At 46.9% G+C, this 27,054-nt stretch overlaps 1 protein-coding gene across 1 annotated transcript; it reads right to left on the bottom strand.

Annotated features, from left to right (window-relative positions):
* Positions 1–13,217: 13,217 nt before the first annotated feature.
* Positions 13,218–26,719, bottom strand: LOC120932380 (securin-like). Its single transcript, XM_040344715.1, has 9 exons — positions 26,615–26,719; positions 24,689–24,793; positions 23,819–23,985; positions 22,464–22,539; positions 21,640–21,795; positions 20,606–20,667; positions 19,641–19,716; positions 15,811–15,954; positions 13,218–13,332 (listed from the first exon to the last, which is right to left on the bottom strand). The coding sequence occupies exons 2-9, from the start codon at positions 24,774–24,776 to the stop codon at positions 13,253–13,255; spliced, it is 849 nt and encodes a 282-aa protein (XP_040200649.1). The 5' UTR covers positions 24,777–24,793; positions 26,615–26,719; the 3' UTR covers positions 13,218–13,252.
* Between the last annotated feature and the right edge of the window lie 335 nt (positions 26,720–27,054).

Here is a 27,054-nt window from a genome sequence, read left to right on the forward strand (position 1 = left end):
TTGACCATGTTGCTGCTCTGCAGATCTGCTCCGGAGACGCACCAGCCCATTCTGCTTGCGAAGTCGCTGCTGCTCTGGTAGAATGTGCCCTGACTCCCACTGGGGGCTCTAATCCCCCTATCACATAAGCCTGACTGATAGCTGCTTTTATCCAACTAGCTATAGTACGTCTGGAGGCTCTAGAACCCTTTCTAGCCACTGAAAATAGAACAAAAAGGGAGTCCGACTTCCTAAACTGTTTGGTGCACTCCAAATATTGAAGGACGCACCTCCTTACATCTAAGTTGTGAAAAATAAACTCTTTTTCCCTCACTGGGTTTGAACAAAAAGTAGGTAGAATAATTTCTTGGCCTCTATGAAATTTCAAGGCCACCTTTGGCAAAAAGGCCGGATCTGTCTTAAAAACAATACGTCGTAATTGCTACTAAAAAAGCCATCTTGAGAGTGATTAACTTCAAGGTGCAGGACCCCAATGGTTCAAAAGGGTCACCTGTAAGGGCCTGCAAAACTAAGGAAAGATCCCATACGGGAAAAGAGGCGACACCAACTGGCCTCTGCCTACTCAACGCCTTAAAAAATCTCACTATCCAGGGATCCGCTGCAAGATTTTTCTCCAAATAGACACTCAGGGCCGACACCTGTTCCTTCAAGGTACTGAGAGCTAATCCCTTATCCGCCCCAGCCTGAAGGAATTCTAGTACTGCTACGGAACTGTGTACACTAAAGGAGCTTTCTGAGCACCAGGAGTTAAACCGTCTCCATACTTACGGTAAATGGTTTGCGTTTCCTTCTTCCTACAATTTAGGAGAGTCGCAACAAGGCGATCTGAAAACCCTTTGCCCCTTAGCCGCTCCTCCTCAGACACCAGGCCGCAAGGTTCCACCTGTCTACGTGAGGGCAGCAGACTGGACCTTGAGTGAGAAGGTTGTCCCAAACTGGTAGAAGCCAGGGGGGTTCTACCGCCAAGTTCTTTAGAATTGAAAACCACGGTCTCCTGGGCCAATGCGGGGCAATTAGAATTAAGGTTGTGTTCTCTTGTTGAAACTTTGTCAACACAGCAGGGATCAGAACCAGAGGGGGGAAAGCATAGCACCTGGAAAATTTCCATTTCTGAGCTAGTGCATCTATCCCTAAAGCTCCATCGTACCTGCTTAGAGAAAAGAACAGGTCCACTTTGGCATTCTGTTTGGAGGCAAATAGGTCCACGCAAGGTAACCCCCACCTCTGGACTATCATACTGAAAACCTCCTGATTCAGAGACCAATCGCCCTCCCTCAGCGTTGTTCTGCTGAGGAAGTCCGCTAGCCGATTTTGATCCCCCTTCAGATGCAAGGCTGTCAGGGACAGGACATTGATCTCGGCCCATTTGAGAATGGTTTCCGCCAACAGCCAAAGGGAGCAGCACCTCGTACCCCCCTGCCTGTTGACGTAGGCCACTGCCGAGGAGTTGTCTGTACGAATTCGTACATGGTGACCCCGAAGTTCTTTCTGGAAAGAGACAAGGGCCAGGGAAACTGCCATCAACTCTCTCCAATTGGAGGACTTCACTGCGTCCACTGTCTCCCAGGTGCCTTGCACCCAGCGGGAACCCAGGTGTGCTCCCCAACCTGTGCTGCTGGCATCGGTTGTGACCGTTCTGGAAATTGGTAGAATCCACTCCAGACCCTGGGATAAGTTTGCTCCCCTTCTCCACCACCAGAGGGACCGTTTGACTGGACTCGGAACAGAGACTAGGGAGTCCAATGATTCCTGACTGTGGTCCCAGACCTTCAAGATGAACAGTTGAAGAGGACGGAAATGAAGGCCCGCCCACTGCACTGCCGGAAGAGTAGAGGTCAGCAACCCCAGGGCGCACATGGCCTTTCTTTATGGAGACTCGACCACTGCCCTGCAGAGACAGCATGGCCTTGTCCACCTTTTGAATCTTTTCTGGGGGAAGGAAGACCCTTTGCTCTGTCGAATCCAAAACAAATCCCAGGAAAGGCACCCTCTGAGATGGGACTAGGTTGGATTTTTCTAGATTTATGAGCCAACTTAAGCTTTCCAGGATGTCTCTGGTTGACTGCAAGTCCTGGTTCAATTGCTCCGGGGAAGGGGCGAACAAGAGTAGGTCGTCCAGATAGGCGACTATTAGGATTCCCCTGGGAGGCAGGAAGGCCAAGACCTCTGCCATCAACTTGGTGAATATGCGGGGGGAAGATGACAAGCCCAAGGGAAGGGCTTTGAATTGTAGGTGCAGTACCTCTTCCCCTGTGTTTATTGCTAGCCTCAGGAACCTCTGATGGTCCTCCGCTATGGGGATGTGTAAGTACGCATCCTTTAAATCGATCGAAGCCATAAAGCAGTTTGGCGGGAGAAGAGCTTTTACTGAATAGATCGAGTCCATTCTAAATCTCTTGTACCTGACCGAGATATTTAAGGGTTTCAGGTTGAGAATATGCCTGAACTTCCCCGAGGGCTTGCGGACCACAAAGATGTGGGAGTAAAAGCCCCTGCCTATATCTTTGGTCGGTACCTGGACAACCACCTGCTGCTCTTCCAACTCCTGCAGTGAGGAGAGGAGGGTCGAAGACTTTTCTGCACACCTTGGTAGGTTGGTGATTAACAGTCTGAGGGGGGGAGTGTTTGAGAATTCTAGCCTGTAACCCCTTCGGATGATCCCCAAGATGTACTGGTTGGAGGTAATCATCTCCCATTGTGGGAGGAAGACCCCCAATCTTCCTCCCACCTTTGGGCTGTCACTGGGTCTTTTTGGGGGGTTCAGGAGGGTGAAAAATTGCCCCTCCTCGGCCCTTCCCCTTCTGTCCCCAAACTTTCTTCTGGGGACCAGATCTGGGTGTCTGATTTTCTTTGGAAACGAAAATAATTTTTTGGTTGTTGCCCGAACTTCTTTTTAACGGGAAAAGCCTTCTTTTTGTCAGCGGTCCGATCTAGGACTGCCTCCAGGCCAGGACCAAACTGTCTCCCTGCCACGTTTTGAGCCACAAGGCTCTTCTGGCTGAATTGCACAGTGCTGCAGACCTTGCGGACATGTGTATAGATTCCGCCGAGGCGTCTGCCAAAAAAGCCACCCCCTTTAGGATCGTAGGGAAAGAGGAGAGAATCGTCTCTTTTGCTGTACCCGCCTCAATATGCGCCCTAATTTGAGTAAGCCAATACTCTAAATTGCGGGCTACCACTGTAGCCGCCATAGCGGGCTTGAGGTTACCCTGGGACGAATCCCAAGTCTTCTTTAGAAGGGAATCCATCCTCTTATCCATGGGATCAGAGAGTACCCCCATATCCTCAAAGGCCAGGTCAGTATGTCTAGAGACCTGGGAAAAGGCCGCGTCAAGCTTAGGCGACTTGTTCCAAATTAGGGTTTCTCCCTCCTCAAAAGGAAACCTTCTCTTTAGAGCTTTTGAGAAAAAAGGTTTCCTTTCTGGATCCTGCCATTCCCTTTTGATGGCGTCGACCAGAACGTCATGGACTGGGAACACCTTTCTTTTCTGTTCCCCTAAGCCCCTGTACATTTGGTCGTGCAGGGACAGCGGCTTCCTTTCCTCCTGAATCCCCAGAGTGGTGTGGATAGCCCCTAAAAGCTCTTCCACCTCCTCTATAGAGAGTTTGTAACGTGAGGATCTTGTGGACTCCCCGTCCATGCCCTCCTCATCTGACTCTCCCTGAGACTCAGAGGGAGCGCTGCCTGCTTCTTCCTCAATTTCCTCTGTCGACCCTAACGGTTTCTCCTCACTAATCGTGAAGGATTACGGTGGATCAGGTGAAACCGCCTGATGCACAGGGGGAGGGGTGCTCTGGGGCTGGGGCAACTGAAAGTTGGCAAACAGAGATTTGAAGGAATGAAAAGTGCTTGAAAGCTCCTTAACTGAGGCCGCCAGATCTACCCCCTGTTCTGCTGTCTGCTCTCTCAATACCGCATCCATACATCCCCTACAAAGAGTTTTGTCCCAAGTCTCCCCAAATGTGGATCTACAGACAGGGCACTTTATTTTAGAGCCATGGAGCGATTTGCTTGTGTACTTCTGAAACAAACAAAACAAGAGAGCAGCAGTATTAGTCAGAACCCCCCAGCAGAATAAACAGGGATCACCAAGAGTGCACATCCCCAGGACCAACCAACACCAGGGACCCACTCCTCTCCCACCGACCACCAGGCAGGGAAAAAAACACCACTGTGGAGCTAGCAGGGGTTTGTGAGACAGGGAACACCACCCCAGGGTTCCACTGACCTTAGCTTGGCTGGCGTCTTTCTCTGCAGGAGCGTCCTTAGAGGCCTCTGACATCCTTCCGCACGGAAACGGTGGTCTCTTGGTCCTTAATAACGCTGTCTCTACAGCGGAATGGTGACCCCACCAGCCGACTGCTGAGTCCCTCTTACTAGGCCGTGTCCGGAACCGGAAGACGCGGCCTTGTGTGTTGTATCCGCCCCCTCCGCCGGAACTGACGTCACTCGCTGTCCGGCGCAGCCACTGAGCTCCAATCTGCGGATGGAGGGGGAAGTGGAAACGAACACAACGCCACCCTAGGCGCACGCAAGAGCGGACCTCCCAGCTGCCACTTTTCCCCAAAGCGCGCTTGAGAAGCATGGCGCCGTAACAGGTATGCAAACTCCCTTGTTGTGACCTGGCGTCAAATTTTTAAAGATAAGGTACAACACCGGACCCTCCCGGCTCCTGCCCTTCCTGAAATACTGCCTTAGCCTCCCCGGCTAACAGCCCTGGTTCCCCAGCGGTGTCTCCCCACCGGAGGAAACACCATAACTGAGGGGCCAGTCGGAGGATGAGGCTTTAAAGTCTGGAAGAAGGCGGTGTTTTCTGGAAGGGGAGGAGCCGGGATCTCTCTCTAAGGTGCTGTCCTGAAAGACGACCTTGGGAAAAAGTGTCTGTATATTATTTGAGTTGGCTTTGCTTAAAGTGGAGTTCCACCTAAAAATGGAACTTCCGCTTAATCCACTCCTTGCCCCCTTACATGCCACATTTGGCATGTAATTTTTTTTGGGGGGGGAGTGGGGGCTTCAGGAGGAGTGGGACTTCCCTGTAGGCGAGCGCCTGTTCAATCGGACGGCGCCGCTCGCGCATGTGCAGTGGGTGCCCGGCCGTGAAGCCGAAAGCTGTCACTGCCGGGTGCCCACACTAGGAATGAAGACGCCGGCCGGCGAGGGGGGGCGAGGAGCGGAGCCCCGGCCAGCGCATTGCTGGAACCGTGGAGCAGGTAAGTGTCTTTTTATTAAAAGCCAGCAGCTACACTTTTTGTAGCTGCTGACTTTTAATAAAATTAAAAACAGGCTGGAACACCCCTTTAACCCTCATGTGCTATACAGAGCTTCAGGACGGGCTGGATCCTTCCTTGAATTCCATGAAGAGATCGTCACAGCCCTTCTGTATCCAGGCGGTGCTGCACCTCACCATTCCCAATCAAATGCAGTAAGCCGGTGGCATGAGAGGCATTTCCCGCATGTCTTCCAGAGTACCCCTACCCAACGAGCCCCCCAAAGAAAATGTTGTGTCTGTAGAAAGCGTGGATATAGGAGTGACACCCGTTCTTGTCCACGCTGTCCTGACAATTCTGGTCTTTGTATTGGTGAATGTTTTGAACGCTACCACACACTAGTGCAGTTTTAGCATAGGGTACAGCATTTTACAGATTAGGACACAGGGTCTCCCAAGATGCCATTGCATTTTGAGAGACCCGAACCGTTACAGTTGTACTCAGAGTCTCAGGTAATCGTGCTAGGGAAAGGTCTGAGGGGAAACAGGGAAATTGACCTGAGGTGTGCCGGGGTCACGTGGTCGGTATGCCTAAAAGGGGGCATACCCAAGTAGAAGAAATAGTAAGAAAAAAGGGGATGGGTGGGTGGGACACAAGAAATCGTTGCCCAGAAGGAGGGTGGGTTTAAATACCTCCCGACTCCTCCTACAAATACAGGCTGACCTGCGGTCAGCCTTACACTTGTACTCAGAGTCTCAGGTAATCGTGCTAGGGAAAGGTCTGAGGGGAAACAGGGAAATTGACCTGCCGGGGTCACGTGGTCGGTATGCCTAAAAGGGGCCAAAAATAAACAGTAGGATGAGCTAGCAAAGAGATTGAAATGAAAGTAACCGTATGTTACCACAAGCCCCCAACCCAAGAAAGCCTGTGACAGACAAGTGGAACTGGGATATGTCCGGAAAAGACAGCTGACTACCGCCAATCTAACTTTTCAACAACGAAAAGAAACAGACCCCTCGATGAAAAGCAGCAGGACTGCACCTGTACTAAAAGCACGGCCCGGAGTGAATATGAAGTGCTACCTTAGCTAAGCAGCAAGGAATTGCTGCGTGCCATGCCCTGTGCTAGAAGGGCAGGGAGTGCTAGGGAAAGGAGGGTGGCCTATCTCTGAGTACATCCACGAAAGTCTGGCGCCCAGCCTGTACTGGGCACCAGCTTGAAAAACCTGTTGAGCTGAAAAGTGGCAAAAAGAACCAAATCGCAAGTAGGTACAGAAAGTTTGTGAGAAAAGAACCCAGGATACTGGGATAGAAATGCCTGGAAGATATCCCAGGCCGAGTCAAGAGCTACTAGGCTAAATTGAAAAGGACTTGAGATCAAGCTTGTCTGTAACCAAAGAGACGGCCGTAACGGGAGGTTCAAGGAGGGCTTGCCACCATGTACGAAACCCGTAACCGGAGAAGGACGGATGGCGGCAAAATCTTCGATTCTCTGCCTGTGACATGAATTCTGCAAACAAGAACAACATCGTTAAAAACAAAACATGACCAACGAGCCCCAACTTACCTTAGGAAAAGGAAAATCCCTACCTTTCCTAACCCCTACCTACGTGGGTGTTCATGATTGACACACTCAGTAACGGACAGCAGGAACGAATACGTAGCACAAGACTGAAAACGTGACAGTCTCAAGATCCTAGCGAGGCTGAGCAACCTGAGGTAAAGCAGGCCAATTAAAAACGTAACACTCAAGCCTATGAACCTGAAGACCTGTCAGGCAAGTGATGTAAGTAGTGAGATAACATGACGTACGAAAACGTAATGAAAGCCCTGGGAAGCGGTGAGGGGACTTGCCACTGCACAAGCCAATTAGAAACGAAACATCTCAATCCGACAGTACCCTTGACCGGTACCCAGCAGTGGAGAGTGGCCATGAAGAAAACATGAGGATATGAATGTGGCATGTGCCCAGACTATGAAAATGTAGGTAAGTGTAGGACTAGTACAGCTGGACTGACAATGAGACAATCCCATGAATTGCAAAGGCCGAGCAACCTGAGGCGTAGCAGGCAAATTAAAAACGTACACTCAGGCCTGATGAACCTGAAGACGTGTCAGGTCGATGTGTGAGAAATGAAATGTCAAGATGCATGAATCGTATGAGAAACAGTCAATTAAAAACATACATCTCAATCCGTAAGCACCCATAGACGTGATGGGTGACCCCCCCCCAGCGGTGAAACGCCCTGAATCTAAAGCTAACATACCAATGCTACCAACTAGAAAACATCCCGAATGAAACCTGTATGAGAAAACGTAAGTTGCATTAACCGTACCCACCCGAGAACATAAATATCATGGGAAACAAAAACATGAGATACATAAACACCTGAGAACATAAAAAACATGAGAAATGTAATCGTATGAAAAGCGTAACCGCATGAGAACGTGAGAAACGTAATAGCATCACGACTGAAACCTGTATGAGAAACGTAACCACCTGAGAACATAAAAAGCGTGAGAAACGTAACGTAGAAGAAAGTAGAAACGTAACATTGCATTAGAAACGGAAAAAACATGAGAACATAAATAGCATGAGCAACGTGAGCACCCGAGAACATGAGTAGCAAGAGAAACGTGTGCGCTTGACAAACTGGATCGCATGAGAACATGAAACGCAACCACACAAGAACATGACTAGCATGAGCCATGCAAATTGCATGAGAACATGGAAACCATGAGCAACGCAATCGCATGAGAAAACGCAATCGCATGAGAAAACACAATCGCATGCGAAAAAGTAATCGCACGCGAAAACGCAATCGCATGAGCAACTACCATGAGAAAACGCAATTGCATGAGAAAACGCAATCGCACAAGCAACTACCATGAGAAACATAATCGCATTAGAAAACGTAATCGCATGAAAACACCATGCAAAACGTAACCGCATGAGCAACTACCATGAGAAACGAAATCACATGGGAAACAAACGCATGGGAAAACGCAATCGCATGGGAAAACGCAATCGCATGGGAAACACCATGAGAAAGGCAACGCATGAGCAACTACCATGAGAAACGTGAACTAATGAGCAACGTAAACACATGAGAACATACCATGGGCAACATAATCGCATGAGAATGTAAACGCATGAGAAAACGTAATCGCATGAGAACCCCATGAGAAAACGTGAACGCATGAGCTACTACCATGAGAAACGCAATCGCATGGGAAACGTAATCGCATGGGAATGCATCATGAGAAAGGTAACCGCATGAGCAACAACCATGAGAAACGTGATTGCATGAGCAACGTAATCGCATGGGCAACTACCATGAGAAAGTAATCGCATGAGAACTACCATGCGAAACATAAACACATGGGAAACTACCATGAGAAACGTGAACGCATGAGAAACATAATCGCATGACAAATACCATGGGCACTGTAATCACCTGAGAAACGTAGTCGCATGGGAACCTACCATGAGAAACGTAATCGCATGGGCAACTACCATGAGAAACGTAACGCATGAGAAGCTAGCATGAGAAAAAACAATCGCATGAGCAATTACCATGGGAACCGTGATCACATGAGCAACTACCATAAGAAACGTAACCGCATGAGGAACCTGATCATGTGAGAACTACCACAAGAAGCGTAATCGCATGAGCAAACCTAATCGCATGAGCAACTACCATGCAAGCATAATCGCATGAGAAACTAGCATGGGAAAGTAATCGCATGAGAAAACATAATCGCATGAGTAATTACCATGCGAAGCGGGATCGCATGAGCAACTACCATGCGAAGCGGGATCGCATGAGCAACTACCATGCGAAGCGGGATCGCATGAGCAACTACCATGCAACGCGGGATCGCATGAGCAACTACCATGAGAAAACATAATCGCATGAGCAACTACCATGAGAAAACATAATCGCATGAGCAACTACCATGAGAAGACATAATCGCATGAGCAACTACCATGAGAAGACATAATCGCATGAGCAACTACCATGAGAAAAACATAATCGCATGAGCAACTACAATGAAAAGACATAATCGCATGAGCAACTACCATGAAAAGACATAATCGCATGAGCAACTACCATGAGAAGATATAATTGCATGAGCAACTACCATGAGAAGACATAATCGCATGAGCAACTACCATGAGAAAACATAATCGCATGAGCCACTAAGAAAGTGGAAGCATGGGACCCCACCAACTGGGCCCCCCTCCTCTTGGACCATGACCCCAAGGAAGCCTGACTATCACTAAGACTCCACCCCCCCCCTCATGCCAGGGCACATCCAGCCCATACATGTGCACCCTGGAACATGGGTGTCCCCTACCCCTGCTCCAAGCCCCAGGAAGGATAGAGCTGAGAGGGCAGACCCCCCCCCCTGCCTGAGCGAGGCATCCGGTGCGCCCCCCCATGCCAGCACCATGGGAACTAGAGCGGACCATCACTAGCCCAGACTCCCGGCAGACAGTGCTGATACCCTGCGCGCGAAGGACACCCCCCTCCCCCCGACAAGTACCGGGAGAAGCGGCGGGCGGCCCCCTCAACCTAGACAGAGCCGCCTGGAATCAGCATGCCACCGACATGCGCCTGGCGCGGGCACTGGGAGCCGCAGACCCCCCCCCGTGACACGGTGAGCCGGACAGATGAGCGGGCGGCCCTTGCTGCGGAGATGAGCAAACAGAGGCAGGAGGAACCGGCGGGCGGTCTCCATGGAGCCCTGCACCATGTGGACGTCACTTTGGGTGCCCGGAGGAGTGAGAGGGAGGATGCATGGCCCCCCTCACCGAGTATGCCCGGAGGAGCGGGAGGGTGGATAGAGGGACCCCCCCGCAGCCCGAGTGGAAAAGCGGGCGGCCCCTACCATGCTGGCAAGAGCCCGGCCGACATGGATGGACAGCCCCCCAATGATGCCCGCCACAGCTACAGACCTGCACCCCCCCCCCAGAAGGGGGGGCGGTTGGGGTGAGCAGCGCTCAGCTGACGGAGGAGGATGGGGTACAGACAGTCCGGCCGCTGGGGATCCTGAGGAGAGCACCATGGACACCTGCCGCCATTCCTCCGTACAAACCAGAAGTGACATGCGATACCCAGAAAGCCCCCCCACACAAGAAATCGTCGCCCAGAAGGAGGGTGGGTTTAAATACCTCCCGACTCCTCCTACAAATACAGGCTGACCTGCGGTCAGCCTTACACTTGTTAGTTACAAAAAAAAAAAAGTGTAAAAAAAAATAGTTGTCATTTTATTGTTCTCTTCTGTTTTACTGTATTATATTCTACAGTGTTTTATTATGTTTTATCTTTTTGCTTTTCAGGCATGTCATTTTTTTATACTTTACTGTGAACGGTTTTGTTAATCATTTATTTTTTTCAGATATGCCATTCAGTTGCAGCGCAGATTTATTTATCTTCATAGCAACAGCGTTTGCTCCCACGATACATAAAGCCGTGACTCCAACACTGTAGGAGGGGATTTCACCACCACAGTAAAAAAAAAAAAAAAAAAGCATTTATGCTGAAGCATAGGGGCAGCGGAGCGATTTGCTCCTAATGCGGCGAAATTCCAACGGAGGCTTGCACGTGGAACAGTCCGACCATGTGTACGCGGTATCACTTTTGTGGGAGGATGCCCCCAAGCTTTGGCATATATTTTAGGCACAGTTTACGTTTACATTTTTTTAACTTTAATCATTTTTTTTTATTAAAGATTTGTCTGCGAGCCAGATGCAGCCATCAAAAAAAAAAAACACATGTGGCTCACAAGCCATAGGTTACCGACCCCTGGCTTAGCAGGTACACCATTCAGTTGCAGATTTATTTATCTTGACAGCAACAGCGTTTGCTTCCACGATACATAAAGCCATGACTAACGCTGTAGGAGGTGATTTCACCACCACAGTGGATGAAGGGAGGTATTCTAATGGTGGGCATACCCACCGTTCAGCCAACAGTTCATGTAAAAGCAATCCTAGCGGCTAATTGGCCTCTAGATTGCTTTTACAAGCAGTGGGAAGGAATGTCTGGCTCTTCTGTCCCAACAGGGAACCTAAGAATGCAGCCGGTGGTTTCCGAAGCTGACCATAGAGCTGAAAAGACCAGAACAGCTCCAATCATCTCTATGGCCTAAGAAACCATAAGCTACGCGCATTTCATGACTTAAGAAATCGCCAGATATAAACAGCGCCATTGAGAAAGGATTTTTTCACACAGATCTAGGGTCTAATAACCCCCATCTGTCACTACCTATTGCCATCATAGGGGATATTTACATTCCCTGGCATCATATGTTAACAAGCAATTGCACCATGCATGTGAGGCATCACCGTGAAGGTCAGATTGAGGGCAGTCATTTTAGCAGTAGACCTCCAAGGCCCCTTTCACACTGAGGAGTTTTTGCAGGCGGTTTAGCGCTAAAAAACTCCTGCACTGCATTCTCAATGTGAAAGCCTGAGGGCTTCCAGTGGTGATGCGCTGGCAGGACCGCTCCAAAAGTCCTGCCAGCAGCATCTTTGGAGCAGTGAGTTTACCGCTCCTTCCCATCAAAAGTAAAGGGAAACTACGGTAATACCGCAGCAATTCAGACAGAATAGCAGTGCTATACCGCCATCGCACATCCCGCCCCAGTGGGAAAAGGGCCTAAATCTAAAGTGGTAACCTGTAAAGGCTTTTAAAAATGTATGCAGTTTGTCGCCACTGCGTGTTTGTGCGCAATTTTAAAGCAGGTTGTGTTTGGTATCCATGTACTCGACCCAAGATCTTTTATTTCAAACATTTGGGCAATATAGTGTGCATGGGCGTCCGCTGAAATTTTTCGGGGGCGCTTTTTAACTGCCAGCGGGGGTTAAAAGTGCCCCCCCCCCCACGTTAAAATGTAACACCCCACATCTTTCAATATTTGTCACTACTGTGTACCCCCTCTCCACCCCCTTACATTACCCAGCACAGCTCGGACCCCCTTACATTACACAGAACCCTGCATCACTGGACCCCCTTACATTACATATAACCAGTCTTCACATTGATAGATTAAAATTTCTGCTAAACTGGCAGAATTTCAATCTATGATGGCCCAAGTCCACCAGTCTCTGGGTTTAATAATATCCTCAAATCTTCTGAAAGGGGCTCTCCACTTAGGTGTAGAAATTCACTTTGAACTTCACCTTATTTCCAGAACTCTCATTATGTATTAGATGTGCAAAGAATAAGATGAGAACATCCAATACCTATAGAGAGTAATGGAAATAAGCTGGAGTACAAAGTGAATTACCTGGAGGGACTGGCATTTAGGAGGTTAAAACAGGCAGGGAGGAAATTAGATATCACCTCCTCACTGCCTGTCAAATGTCTCTGAAAAGTGAGTTTTGATCACTTTTCAGTGGAGTGGCAGTGCCTTCTAAGGGGGGGGGGGGGGGGGGCAAGCAAACTGGGAAAAAAAAAAAAAAAAAAAAAAAAAAAAAAAAAAAAAAGCAGCCACTGTGCACCATCAAGTGCAGCACTCCTCACTACCTATTACAGTTTCAGAGGCCATGGCATGCCGCCCAGACCTGGATGGGCAAATTTGCTTGAAATTTATATAATAAAAACTTGGCTACAATTAATCTTTGCTCCAACCAGTCTTAAAGGACAGCTGGGCAGATTGATGACCATCTGCTCAGTGTGTAGCTCGGTTGGATTCTGACCATGGAGAACAGTGGGTCACTAACCAAATCAGAGGAGGAACGGATGCCTGTGAACATTAGAGTATCCCCCATGCTCAGGAGTAGAAGAGTTAGGATGTCTGCAGTTTTTCAATTACACACCATAGCTTGTAGACTCCCAACTGTCACACAGGATAAATATACACCGATTTGGGTTATATTTAAGCCAAAATGTATACTGCATTTGATAAAAGTACTTAGTTTGTGATGACTTTTTGAAACCTTATTTGTAAAATGTTAAACCAATTTTTTAATAAAATAAAATGTTTATTTAAAATACATACAAGTTAAAGTCACAAAAAAGGTTAAAACAATGCTAACAGTTTTCCATCTTGGGCATATCAAGTGTGACCTCATCTAGAGTTGCCAGGAAGGATGGGCATGTACTTGATATATCTGAAAAAAAAAAAAAAGTTACTTGGCAGAAAATTGGATCTAAAGTAATTGATTCAGTGAGACATGGATTACAATTAGCTTGAGATTAGACCCCAGTTTTGTCAAGTTGGTAGAATACTGGTCAGGCACAAAGATTCTGCTACAGTGGTAGTTTACCCAACTTCAAAATATTGTAAGGTTATACCATAAGGCCAACTGAGGTAAGATACCAACTGCACACTTAAATTCACTAAAGCCACATTTCCAGAAAGCAAAAATAGGCATATCCAACAAAATACTGTAACTTAGTTGCATTATGAACTACAGGATTTTTATGGACCAAGCTCTAAATTCATTGTACAGGCAGGATACACAAATAAGCCATGACACCCCCTTGCCTTACTGTTAGGCAGGCCTCTAAGGGGGGGGGGGGGGACAAAGACACACCCAGGCATTTAGTTACATTGCATCATACATCCTGTTGTGTTAGAGATGTGGATCCCTATCTATATATGCCTAGTGGTATAAAAAAAAATATTGGTATTGTGTAATGATATTTATCCTGCCCCCCCCCCCCCATTGTAAATTTGTATTCTTTCCAGATTAGAAAATAGTCCATTATAGTACCGATGTTGTAATAGCAATGTCAGATATACCAGGCAACAAATAACCCATTAGCAAGTGATATAGTAGGCTTGCTAAGAGGGATATGCCCAAAACCTTAACAGCTAGAACCTGTAGTTAAAGCCAAGGGCTCTCCTTAGCAATACATCCCACACTATCAGATGTGGGACCTCTCCTTCAGCAAGTGAATTTACTTATCTGGTACCCCCTACCATTGGGACAATTGCAAGGCGTTTCTGCAGAATAGCAAACACAGACAGACACACAGACAGACAGACAGACACAGACAGACAGACAGACACAGACAGACACACAGACACACAGACAGACAGACACAGACAGACACACAGACACACAGACACACAGACAGACAGACACACAGACACACAGACAGACACAGACACACAGACAGACACAGACACACAGACAGACAGACACACAGACAGACAGACAGACAGACAGACACACACACAGACACACAGACACACAGACACACAGACACACAGACAGACACACAGACAGACACACAGACAGACAGACACACAGACACACAGACAGACAGACAGACACACAGACAGACAGAGACACACAGACAGACAGACACACAGACACACAGACAGACAGACACACAGACAGACAGACACACAGACAGACACACAGACAGACAGACACACAGACAGACAGACACACAGACAGACACACAGACAGACACACAGACAGACACACAGACAGACACACAGACAGACACACAGACAGACAGACAGACACACAGACAGACACACAGACAGACACACAGACAGACACACAGACAGACACACAGACAGACACACAGACAGACACACAGACAGACACACAGACAGACACACAGACAGACACACAGACAGACACACAGACAGACAGACACACAGACAGACAGACACACAGACAGACAGACACACAGACACACAGACAGACAGACAGACACACAGACAGACACACAGACAGACACACAGACAGACACAGACACACAGACACACAGACAGACAGACAGACAGACAGACACACAGACAGACACACAGACAGACACACAGACAGACACACAGACAGACACACAGACAGACAGACACACAGACAGACAGACACACAGACAGACAGACACACAGACAGACACACAGACAGACACACAGACAGACACACAGACAGACACACAGACAGACACAGACACACAGACACACAGACAGACAGACACACAGACAGACACACAGACAGACACACAGACAGACACACAGACAGACACACAGACAGACACACAGACAGACACACAGACAGACACACAGACAGACACACAGACAGACACACAGACAGACAGACACACAGACAGACAGACACACAGACAGACAGACACACAGACACACAGACAGACAGACAGACACACAGACAGACACACAGACAGACACACAGACAGACACAGACACACAGACACACAGACAGACAGACAGACAGACAGACACACAGACAGACACACAGACAGACACACAGACAGACACACAGACAGACACACAGACAGACAGACACACAGACAGACAGACACACAGACAGACACACAGACAGACACACAGACAGACACACAGACAGACACAGACACACAGACACACAGACAGACAGACAGACAGACACACAGACAGACAGACAGACAGACACACAGACAGACAGACACACAGACAGACAGACACACAGACAGACAGACAGACAGAGACACACAGACAGACAGACACACACAGACACACACACACACAGACAGACACAGACACACACAGACACACACAGACACACACAGACACACACAGACACACAGACACACACCTTTTAGTATTTTCACCCAAAGTTAAAACCAACCTGATTCCCAGCTAAAGACTGGAATATCCATTGGAATTGGCTCCTTGGTCGATAATGCAAACCCATTTTCATACACAAGGGGAACTCCAGCAAGGTAGAGATGGCTCAGTCTGCACTCTTCAGGAACATCAAATGTTTCAAACTCTAGGAAGAGAAATAATCTTGCTAGGAAACCTTCCATGGTCATTACCGTTTGATCAAGCAGCTTGTGTTTTACTGAATTAGTTAAATAGCATTTACTTGAGTCACTTGGCAAGACAGTTCAGCCACATAGTTGTCAGTTGCAGTCTCAAGAATTAAAGTGCAACTGGAGAGAAACGGTCACCAGGTATTTCACTTCAGTGTCATACAATTAATTTGTTTAACTTTTGCATGTCATTTACCTATAAAGTGCCGTTTGTAGATTGCCGCTTGAGGCCACCATCCTGAATGATGTCAGCACCCCAAAGCTCAGCCATCACTCAGGTGACAATACCAGTCCTTTTCTCCCCTGGCAAAAAGTGTGTGGGAGGCAAGGGGTGGAGGAGCTGGATCAGCACAGAGCCAATACAGCTCACAGAACAGGGCTATGCTAGGAAATGGACGAGTTCAGCACTCTTGCAAATAAAGAGAAAATGCTGGTGACCCTTTAAAGGGCAAGTAAACCCTGATGGGTGTTACTTCCTTTCCCTGCAAAGCTAAAGCATGATGGGCTACTATGCATCGCAAAATAGCCCATTGTGTGACACTTACAAGGAAGATGGGGACATCACAGGCTTCTCCTGCAGGTGAGTATCCCTTCACTCCTTCTGGGGCCACAAACTCTGGCTCTGTGAGGGTTTGGAGTCGCGTGACATCACTCCTGCGCAAGGGAGCCTCCACTTACGGAATGACCCAAGTTAGAAATGGAACAGCGTGCCCTTTTTAACTCTGGCGCAGAACAAATTGCTGTATGGTGATTTGCAAATCTCCTAGACCGTGCAGGTCTGGGATATATTTCAAGCACCTACAGGCAAGCCTTGATCTAGGCTTACCTGTAGGTCAAAGTGGTTGTAAACGGTTTACAACCGCTTACCTAGCAATTTCCAGGTAATTCCTGAACTTGTGATGTTAAGTGAAATTCTCATTTACTTACCCAAACCTGTTCAAAATGGAGTATGAAGCTCTTCTGGACCGCAAAGTAGGAGAGTCCTTTGCATGCCATATTGGCTATGTGTTATGCTTACAAAATGTTGCCCAAATGCAAAAAAAATTAAATTCCAAACCCATTCATACACAAAGCAATTCTTTCCTGAAATTACACCAACTGTTGATGGGGGAAATCCCTCCCATGGAGCCATTGTGTTCTGGCAGAAGCCACCCCTGCCAGGAAACCACAAACTGCTAGTGGCTACAATCACTTTCAAAATGCAACAGGCTGGTTGTACCAAAGTTGGTCACATGATCAACTCTGGTACATTTAGCCTGCCCATACATGGTTTGAGGGGTAGTTCAGCAAAATTGGGAACTGAATCACAACTAGTTCCTGCAGGAGGTTTACATGTTCTAGGGGAATTTTACATCGTGTTCTGGGAATGCTGCTCCTGGGACCTTTCAAAAAGAATCCAGACTCAGATCACACAACTTGCAGAAATAGCTCTTGGTTCCTTATTTACCACCCAGTATAATAAATCCCTGCTCATTCATTTTATAAAATCATGTGTCCCATGGAACCTCCCTACAACTGGCAGGTGGATCACAATAGTCAATGAGATTAGTTGTACGGAGACCTCATCTACTGCAGATGAGATGCCACCTGGTTTTAGAAAAAATAAAAATAAAATTTGGTTACAATACACACGACAGATGAAGGCCATACTGTCACAAGAGGTTGACGGGGAGTGTGTAAAAGTGGCAGCATCTCAAATCAGATCTTACATTAGGGAACTTTAAAACCAGAACTGAAGCCTAAAGGACGCAGGAAGTACAATCCCACAGAATCAGGCCCCACAAACGAGCCCTTCTCAGCCTTGACCTGTAATGGTATGCCATCTTGACTAGGCTGAAAAAGCCCTCATCCAACAGACATACAGAATGCCAGATTCTACTTCTCTCTATGCAAGCATCAAGACTCCAGATTTTTACCCCAATATGCAAGTGATAAATTCTGATGTACCCAGCTACCCCCAAAATGTATGCCCAATGAAAAAATGGATTTCATTATTGATCTGGAGCAAGCTACTCATTTCCTGCAAACCCATCACCTAAGAGAAAGCACATAATTTACAAGCCAACACCCATTCAAGATGGGAGACATTAGATGAATATATCTGCAAGACCCCATAGGGAGATTGATGTGCATCTCTCCTATACACTGTTCATGTCCAGCAAACAGACATAATGACAAACCCACCAAACTTCCTCCAAGCAATACAAGCAGACCAGAATGGACTTGGCTGTCCATACAACTAGTTATTCCACAAGCCTTTGATGGCATTAGATCAGGGGTTCCCAACCAGTGGCCCAGTAGCCACATGTGGCCAGTGGAGCCCTCTGATGTGGCCCACCACCTCCTGCTCTGTTGGTTTGGCAAACCCAGATCACAGGTTGCTGTTCTGCCATCCCAGAGCATCAGTGTGGTAAATGGAGCTTCTTGTATAGCACCGACTCCTGTCACAAAAGCAATACCAAATACACTCTCTACTTGAGACAACAGCTGGCGATACCTGAATAGAAGACTTAAGGGAAGTTTATTACCGAAATCAGTGTATTGTATATGGGCACATTTGTTCTGCAGTGGGTACTGAGCTGCTTTCAAACTGATCCACAGGTGCAGTGCACTTTTGGGTTACCTGCACTGAGCCATAGACTTATTACTTATTGGTGCACTTTCAGAAAAAGCACCACACCTGCAGGATAGTAGAAGTCTATGGCAAAGTGCCGCTAACCTGCAGAAAAGCCATAGGTGCACATGGAACATCAGTGTGAAAGCAGCCTTAGACCCCTTTCACATGAGACCCTCCATTCACCCCCAATTTTTTTTTAGATAACAGTTCCCTTTTATCTGGGCAGATGGAATTAGAGGGCCCATAGAGTAGCGTGGGCTGTGTCCATGTCCACTCTGCATATACAGCATGGCACAGACCAGTCATCCACCTGTTCCGCAACCAGTTACCCTCACTCTTCCAAAGGTTGCGTAGCCCCTGCATTAGATGCTCCATCTTTCCCAGGGTTTCAGCAGCTTTTTTTTTTAAATTAATGGTTCTTTTGCCACTGCAAGGAACATAAATTGCACCAGCCTAGGCTGCCATCCATCTCCTTGTTTAATGCAGCCCCTTCCCCCAGTCTATTGGCACAAGACACTCTGCCCTGGGGGGGGGGGGGTTTAGACTCCATGGAAAGAAGCACACCATGAAAACACACTGGCAATCCCACAGACACTACCTGTGCTTCATTCTCAGCCTGACTGTTTAGTTCCAGGTGAGACAGCCAGAAATATATATATATATAATATATATAGCTGAAGCTACATGCAGAGCTCGGAGCCAGTGTAGCCGTTAGTTTTGTAACTTGACAGTCAAGCTTACGCTCCCCTTGGGAAGTTAGACCAATGGAGGCATAAAGCACAAACTAGAATTCCAAAACCTGAATGACAATTACATCATATGCTCAGTTTGTGTTTTAGCAGTAAAGTCAACATCCAGGGGAAAGACTGCTGTAATTCTCCAGTACATGGCAAGCAGAGAGAAAACTACAGGCGTTCCACCTTTAAATTGGCAAGAGTTATGAAACCCTTTGAGAAGGTAAAAACATTCCTGGTTTACACTGTAGCATACAAGCAGTTTAGAAAATCCACCCCGGTAAACACTTGCCTTCAGGATGGTAAGGCAGACACTTCTCAATCTCAGGGTAGCCTTGTTTGCTTGGCTTGATACAGGCTTCAGAAATCTGAAATGGGATATTGTTATTAAGGGCCGTAGCAGATACACATCAAGCACAACCTACCCCTTTTAGTTTTGGCCAGAGATTGGAGGCTTAAAATTCAGGTTCCCACTGTCTCCCCACAAGCCAATGTTTGGTAAACAACCATGTTTTTTTTTAACACACAAAATATGGCAGTAGGTTTACAGTACATTTAAAAAAGGTGCAAGCTCCAGGACCAGAAGCCTGGTCTTAACAGAACCAACACTTGCCCATGAGGTGATGCCATCTGCTCTAGCTTCTTAATGCTAGTATCACCCATCTTTTATTGGCCAACATGAAATGACTCATGCACGCACTGTCATCCTGGCACACAAGCACCATGCCAAAATGTAAGTTGAATAGCACATGCACAGCGTACATTCTACAGATTGCTGACTGGGCAGGCAAGTATTTTATTGCAGTAGACAATTCAATTCTCATTTCCGATTTAACGGATTGCAGTCTAGGCCAGAGGTGTTGTCAAACACTCAATTTCACTTTTTGGCGCCCATCTGCCTATAGGGGGTAAACAGACCACACATAGAAAATGATTGTGTGTATATACACACACACACACACACACACACACTTAATGTTCACTCAACCCAACATGGCACCATAATCCTGAGGCGGAATATTGCGCAGCTGTCAATAGTAACCAGTCAGTTGTCATCTTAGAAAGAGCAGCCAATTGGGTGCCCTGCACAACGGCTTCAGTTTTGGAAATCCTGTGTTTGACTGGAGTGTTGTCATGACATTGTGCAGACCTAGCGATTTGCTGAACAAAATGACCCCCTTAACTCAGTGGATGAGCATTGAATGCCCTAGACAAGGAAAAATACGCAAACCATTGAGTATAAAGTCAGTTTACCACCTGAGGTAAATCCAGTGCAATATCAAAGGTTGCCAGGAAAGATGGTAGGGTGCTTGAAATATCTGGGGGAAAGAAATAAAAGTTACTTGTAAAATTCAGGTTTTAGACATCTAGATACAATGGCGAAAGTATCAGTATGCAGTTTTAATTGGACAAAAGAGCGCAACCATTTCACTTTGTAGATGTACTAAAAAGGGTGGAGCACTTTTTTTTGCAGCTCTCCACTGTGCCACCCTGCCCAGACTTTCCAAGTGAAGCACCACCAAGGACAAAATGGAATCCACTTTGTTCCCTTTGATTAATGCATTTCACAGCTGTTGAGTTGTGACCGAAATCACAGGATAACCCTGCAACTGCATTGTCCAAAGGAGGAGCGCAACAAGGTCACCTACAGTTGTAGAGAACACACGCATAGAAGTAAATTAGTGAGGGCATGCTCAACAGCAGGAAGGGCTCAAAGACACTGAGGCAGCAAGTCCAACACCACTGTCATTGGCACCAGGCCATCACGGCTGTCTTGCTGCAGAAGGTCCATTGCCATGAACCTGTATAGCACCCCTACCAGACAAGAGGAGATCATTGCTCAGGGTTTCTTACAGGGTGAGGATGCAATCATCTTAGTGATTACAGCTGTAGGCATGGATCCTTATAGGCAAAGAATGCTGACCGACCCCCTGCAGAGAATCTGGTACATTGTGCAGAGCTGCACAGCACTGCCCACCACACCTTTGGATACTAGCTAAAGAAAAAACCCTAAAGCCTTTCTGGAATGGGAGAGGTTATGCCTGGAGGGGACTTGTGTTGAATCATTTGTAGGTGCTGCACAACCTGATAAAGGATTAAGGTCAGCTCAGTCTGCTGGGAATGCCACCCCATCCAAGATGGTGGCCCTCAGCAGCAGCAAGGCATTTGGATGTTTATGGCCTGTCAAGTTTGACGGCATATTCTGAGACCTAGAAGTGTTCATTCTTGTTCCCTTCTGCAAGTTAATCCTTCATGCTGTGACATGAGCAAGTCACATTTTAGACACCAACCTGACTCCCAGCTAAAGACTGGAACATCCATTGGTGCTGGCTCCTGGGTCAAGGCATCAAAGTTTGCCGCTTCCTTTTCATGCACAAACAGGGGGGCTCCACCAAGGTAGAAATGGCTCAGTTTGTGCTCTTCTGGGACATCAGAGGTTTCAAAATCTAGGAAAAAAAAAAAAAAAAAAAAATTATATATTATATATAAAAATAAAGTATACAAGCCATGCATGCAACGGCTTCTTTGCCCAACTGCTGATCCAGGTACTCAGTGTTCCCCAAATACTGGCCAAGACAGCACTTACAGCATTACTGAATTCACTGGCATCTAGCTTCCTTATAGGCCAGAAGGAAGTCATGTCAATACAAGTCAGTCTTAATCCGGTCAAGTTAAAGGGGTTGTAAAGGTTTTTTTTACTTTCTAAATGGTTTCCTTTAAGCTAATGCATTGTTGGTTCACTTAACTTTTCCTTCGATTTCCCCTTCTAAATGTTTTTTCTTTGAATTTCTCACTTCCCGTTTCTCCTCAGTAAACTTGCCATCATCATCCCAGCGGTGGTTAGCCAGAACAGCTTACCGAGGAACAGGAAGTGAGAAATTCAGACAAAGTAAAAGAAAACATTTAGAAGGGAAAGGTTAGTGAACCAACAATGCACTAGCTTAAAGGAACCTATTTAGAAAATAAATGAACCTTAACCCCTTTAAGACCAAAGTTTACATAGAACCCCACGCACAATTAAACAGTACAAGCTGCTTGGTAAACCCCCCCCCCCCCCCCAAAAAAAAACCCACACTCATTCTGCAAGGAAAAACCCCAGTCAACAAAATCTTACCTGCAGGATCATAAGGAACACACTTTTCAATCTCAGGGTAGTTACGTTTGCTAGGCTTGATGCACGCTTCAGAAGCCTGGAAATTAAACAGTTTAACATAGGTAGTTAAAAACTAAAGACCCCTTTATTGTGCAATCTAAATTTCTAGGCAGCAGTAAAACCCCTAAATGGTTCCAACCCTTTCCCCACTATTCAAACGTATAAAATGTAAATGTGGGAGTCAATTTATGTGTACACCTAAAGCATGCTTAGATGGTGCAACGAGTTAAGGTGCATCCTCCAGCACTGCACATGTTTATGCATAAGAAATAAAGCCATCGATTGTCAATGCAATCTAGTTTCTAGTGCATTTTGTCAGCCAAACATGAAATATATGCAACCAATAATTCAGGCCGGACCTGTTAGCCTGAGACTGTCCATACACAACCATTTACGAGGCAGAACCCGTACACCCCCCTCCACAGCATTCAGGAGAGGATTCCAATGTCCAGAATGCATTAATCTTCTGGCCAATGGAATGAGTGCCCACCCAAGCACCTTTCAAATCATTGCTTTGGGAGCATGGTTATACTGCTTTTTCAATCGCCTGGAGCAAAGGTGTCCATGAAGAGAGTCCTGTGCACAACACAAATCTTATCGGGCTAGCAAATCGGCAGGATTGATTAGATGTCAAGAGTATGTTGGTGATTTCTAAGGCACGGTGCTGCCTAGTTCTTTCTGGATGCTTTACATAGTAGGTGGGGGGGACCCCACATAAGTCCAACCTATAACAGGAATCAAAGCCCTGCCTCTACCAAGATGGTTGCCTCCCCAGAGACCAATGTAAACATAAGGCAAGTCTAATAGGGGGGGGGGGGGGGGGGAGCTGCATGAGATCAGACATACTGCCAATCAGTCCTTTTCTCAGGTAAAGAAAAGCCAAAAACCATATTATATGGAAAGGCTGACTGCTTTTAAAGCGACAATTTTTTTTATTTTATTTTTTAAGACAAAACAAGATATTAACCTGTTTTGCACAGTGCTGATTCTGTTACCTTTGGTGCTCCCGGTCCCTCCTGATGAATGCCCCCATAGCAACCAGTTTGCTATGGGGCATCTGAGCTGAGGCTCCTCATGCCCATTCAGACATGAAGCCATGACCTGACACAGCTCTGCCACCTTTCTCTCATTGGCTCACTGACAGCAGCCATGACACCACACTGCTGTCTTAGCCAAAGATAGCTGGGTCTCCCCTGCTGTATAGGGATAGGCACAGGCAAGTAGTAGGGTGCCTGCTGCACACGCTCGATGATGCATCAAGAAAATAAAAAATAAAGACACGTGTCAAGCCTGATCACTGCTCAGAAAAGTATTACCTGCTTAGTAACTGGTGCAGAATTCTTCACTCCAAGTGCTCCTTTCTTCTGCGGAACTGCTGTGTTGACAACCGGCTTGTTGACATTTCCAAGAGCTTTTCTTGGCTTCACCACAGTTCCAGAGCTGCCAAACACTTTTCCAGGATGACTTTTCAAAAGGGTTTTTCCTTTACAAAATAAAAATATATATAAAAATCCACACATGCACTCTGCTACATAGTACTTAAAAGGAGAAGTGCAGCCTGAGCCATTAAGGCTGGGTCACAGGATTGCAATTAGCGTTGCACTCCTGTGATCCGTTTTCAGCAAAGAGCGGTCTGAAGTCTGCTCTCCCATGACGTCACTGCCATCAGTCGGGGTAGAACGTCATCCAGACTTCCAAGTTGGGATCCGCCAGCTGACTTGATTAATGGCAGTCTCAGCAAGACGCTGAGACAGCCACTCACACAGCTCATTGCTCCAATAAGCATGGAGATGTAGCAACGCTGACAGCCAGCATCAGTCTTCTTAGGGAGAAGAGAGAACCGAGCCATCGGAGGTGTTTGGTTGTCGGTGCAGAGACCCCCGGGGGACAGATGCAACATCAGACCGATGCTGCATTCGAGGAAAGTATACAAAAAAAAATATATAAAACTTGCACACGTCTGTTAAAAGGAGATGGCAACAGTTCAAAAAGCAGAGATGACTGCACCCATATACCCCTTATGGACCATAAGCATTTCTGCTGTTGGCTTGTTTATTTAGCAAACAATCCTTACTGGTGTATTGCCACATTTGCAACCAAATCAGCCAAAGATCTACTTTGAGTAACATTGAAATTATGCAATGAATTGGCTAGAAATTCCAGCTGGAAACTGAGCAAACACTCACCAGGGATTGTAGATTTTAGGCGATCCTTGGACAGGATAGTAGAAGCAACACCTCCATTCTCTTGGTCAATGAAAATCACAGTTGCCATGCTTCACTTTGTCAAAACTGTAAAGTAGCAAATACAAGAGACTTTGGGGTCAATTCATTAAGAGTTAAAGGGCCAATAAAATTCAGTAAAAACACTTATGGTAAATCAGGTGTGAAAGAGCAAATCACTAAGAATTTGTGCAGATACCAAATGCAGAGTTTGTTAAAATTAGTGGTAATTACTGTATTTTTTAATGCGGTAGTTACATTAAGCTGGTTGCCAAGGAGCAGACTGGGAAGCCAGCCATTGCGTCCTTAACAATGGATGACTCAGCAGGTTCCCTGAAAAAAAATATATATGCCAGCTCTGTCATGTGACAGTTCTGAACTGAGCAAGGGGCGGGGCCACCCGGTGACATCACTGACTGCTGCATGTTGGTGACATCACAAGCATTACACATACTGACTATAATGTGCAGCCCTTCGGTGATGTCAGGGGCCACATTGAGGATAACCCCTGCTGTAAGCACTCCCTCTTCTAATACACCTATAAAATGCCTGTGTGCACATAAAGGCCCCTTTCACATTGACAGGCCAAACGGGTCTGTCTGTCAGTTTCTGGTGGACCCAGACCACACAATGGAGCTGCAGAGGTCAGTGGATATGCGTCTGTCGACACCCAATTTCATCCAATAAAAACAAAAGGATGTGGACGAGATGACAGTCAGATGAGGCAGGGAGGGGTGTCATGGCGCATTGGTTGAGCTACATTTTTGCCAACCACCACCTTAAACTGCAATAGGCAGTTGACATGGACAGTGGTGTTCACATGCTGTGATGCTTCATGGCCAAGTTAACCTGATGTGTACCAAATCAGCAAGTCCACAAACACAACACATTCACCTAAATAGAGCAGTGCCATGTCCCTTAGACACAGCACACCCCCAATCAGGGCAAAGAGAATGAAATTGGCCCTTTGGCTGTGATTGGACACAGCCAGTCACAAAATGTAAACAAATCATGGTAATGCGCTGTTACCAGGTTCTCACCAATCCAGTGTGAGGAGGAGACCGTGGGAACAGCGAGTTACCGATTACCGTGTCCTGATTGCCTTGTCTGCAAGCCCAGCAGAGTACCCTGTACCTACCGTGCAGTACTCCCGTCATGCAGGTAACAAGTGACATGTTCAAAATATATTTTGCCTCAGAATATATATTGGGTGTTTGCGGGTAGTTCCACTCTGCGCCAGGGCCTTCACAAATGTGATAGTAAGGCAATTAGGTGTCATTTGTCCTGAGAATGCTACAGGCAGTCCCCGGGTTACAAACAAGGTAAGTCCTGTCTGTAGGTTTGGTAAGTTTAATATGTATGCAAGCTGGAACAGGAGAAAAAAGTCACGAGGAGCAGAACGTGTTTTGGGGTATAACTGAAAGCATGTACTATGCAGTGCAAGAATATACCTGGTGAATTTCCCCCCCCCCCCCCCCCAATTCTTGGCAAAGTGACAGTTGTGTAGAAAATAAAGAAAGCTCCATTTGTGTTTATATAATTAGTTAGGCTACATTGTAGTATGACTGAGAAATATCAAAGTGAGAGCAGGAAGGGGGTAGAAGTGTGTAGGAGACTTTATAGAAGGTGAAGAGCCGAACACAAGCGTCCATATTACACTCCCTAATCAGAACTGAGCACAAGATCTGACCTCTGACCCTTCACCCCTCCAATAAGGGGGATAATCCGAGGGAAACCCAAGTAGAGGAAGGGGCACAACCTACACCCAACACAAGGTGGCGCTGCACTCTCCAGCCGCCCCCAGTACAGCTCGGAGCTCTCATCTCCTCCACACACCGCTCCGGTACACCCCGAATGATCGGTACCGCCACATCCAATCCTCTAACTCACCTGCAAGGCTCAAACCTCTCAGATCACCGATCACACACAATGGTTGCTGGTACAGCCGCCAACCCGGCAGCTCTTAAATCAAAAGCTGCTCGCTCATTGGCTGCACACAGAGGCTGCTTTTCCTCGATTGGCTGAGTCTTCCTGTGGCGGCTTGTTTTTATTGGATGAGAACTAAGTGTGTCTTAGCCGCCTGTGACTGACGGAGATCCCACGTGTCTGTGTTTATATGTGCAGCTGTGCTGGGCGAGCCCACTATGGAGTTATATTGGGGGGGGATGGTAGAGAGTAGTCACTACCTCACTGATATTCTACATTGGGGTGTAATTGGGTGAGAAGGAAGTGAACCTGACACACGTGTTTGTGTTTGTTATTATTATTAAAGAGCGGGTAACAAGGTGGGTGGGGTCTATGGTGATACTTGGATGTACTGTTATCATTGC

Source organism: Rana temporaria, chromosome 3 (assembly GCF_905171775.1).
Source record: "Rana temporaria chromosome 3, aRanTem1.1, whole genome shotgun sequence".
Classification (NCBI taxonomy): Eukaryota; Metazoa; Chordata; class Amphibia; order Anura; family Ranidae; genus Rana; species Rana temporaria.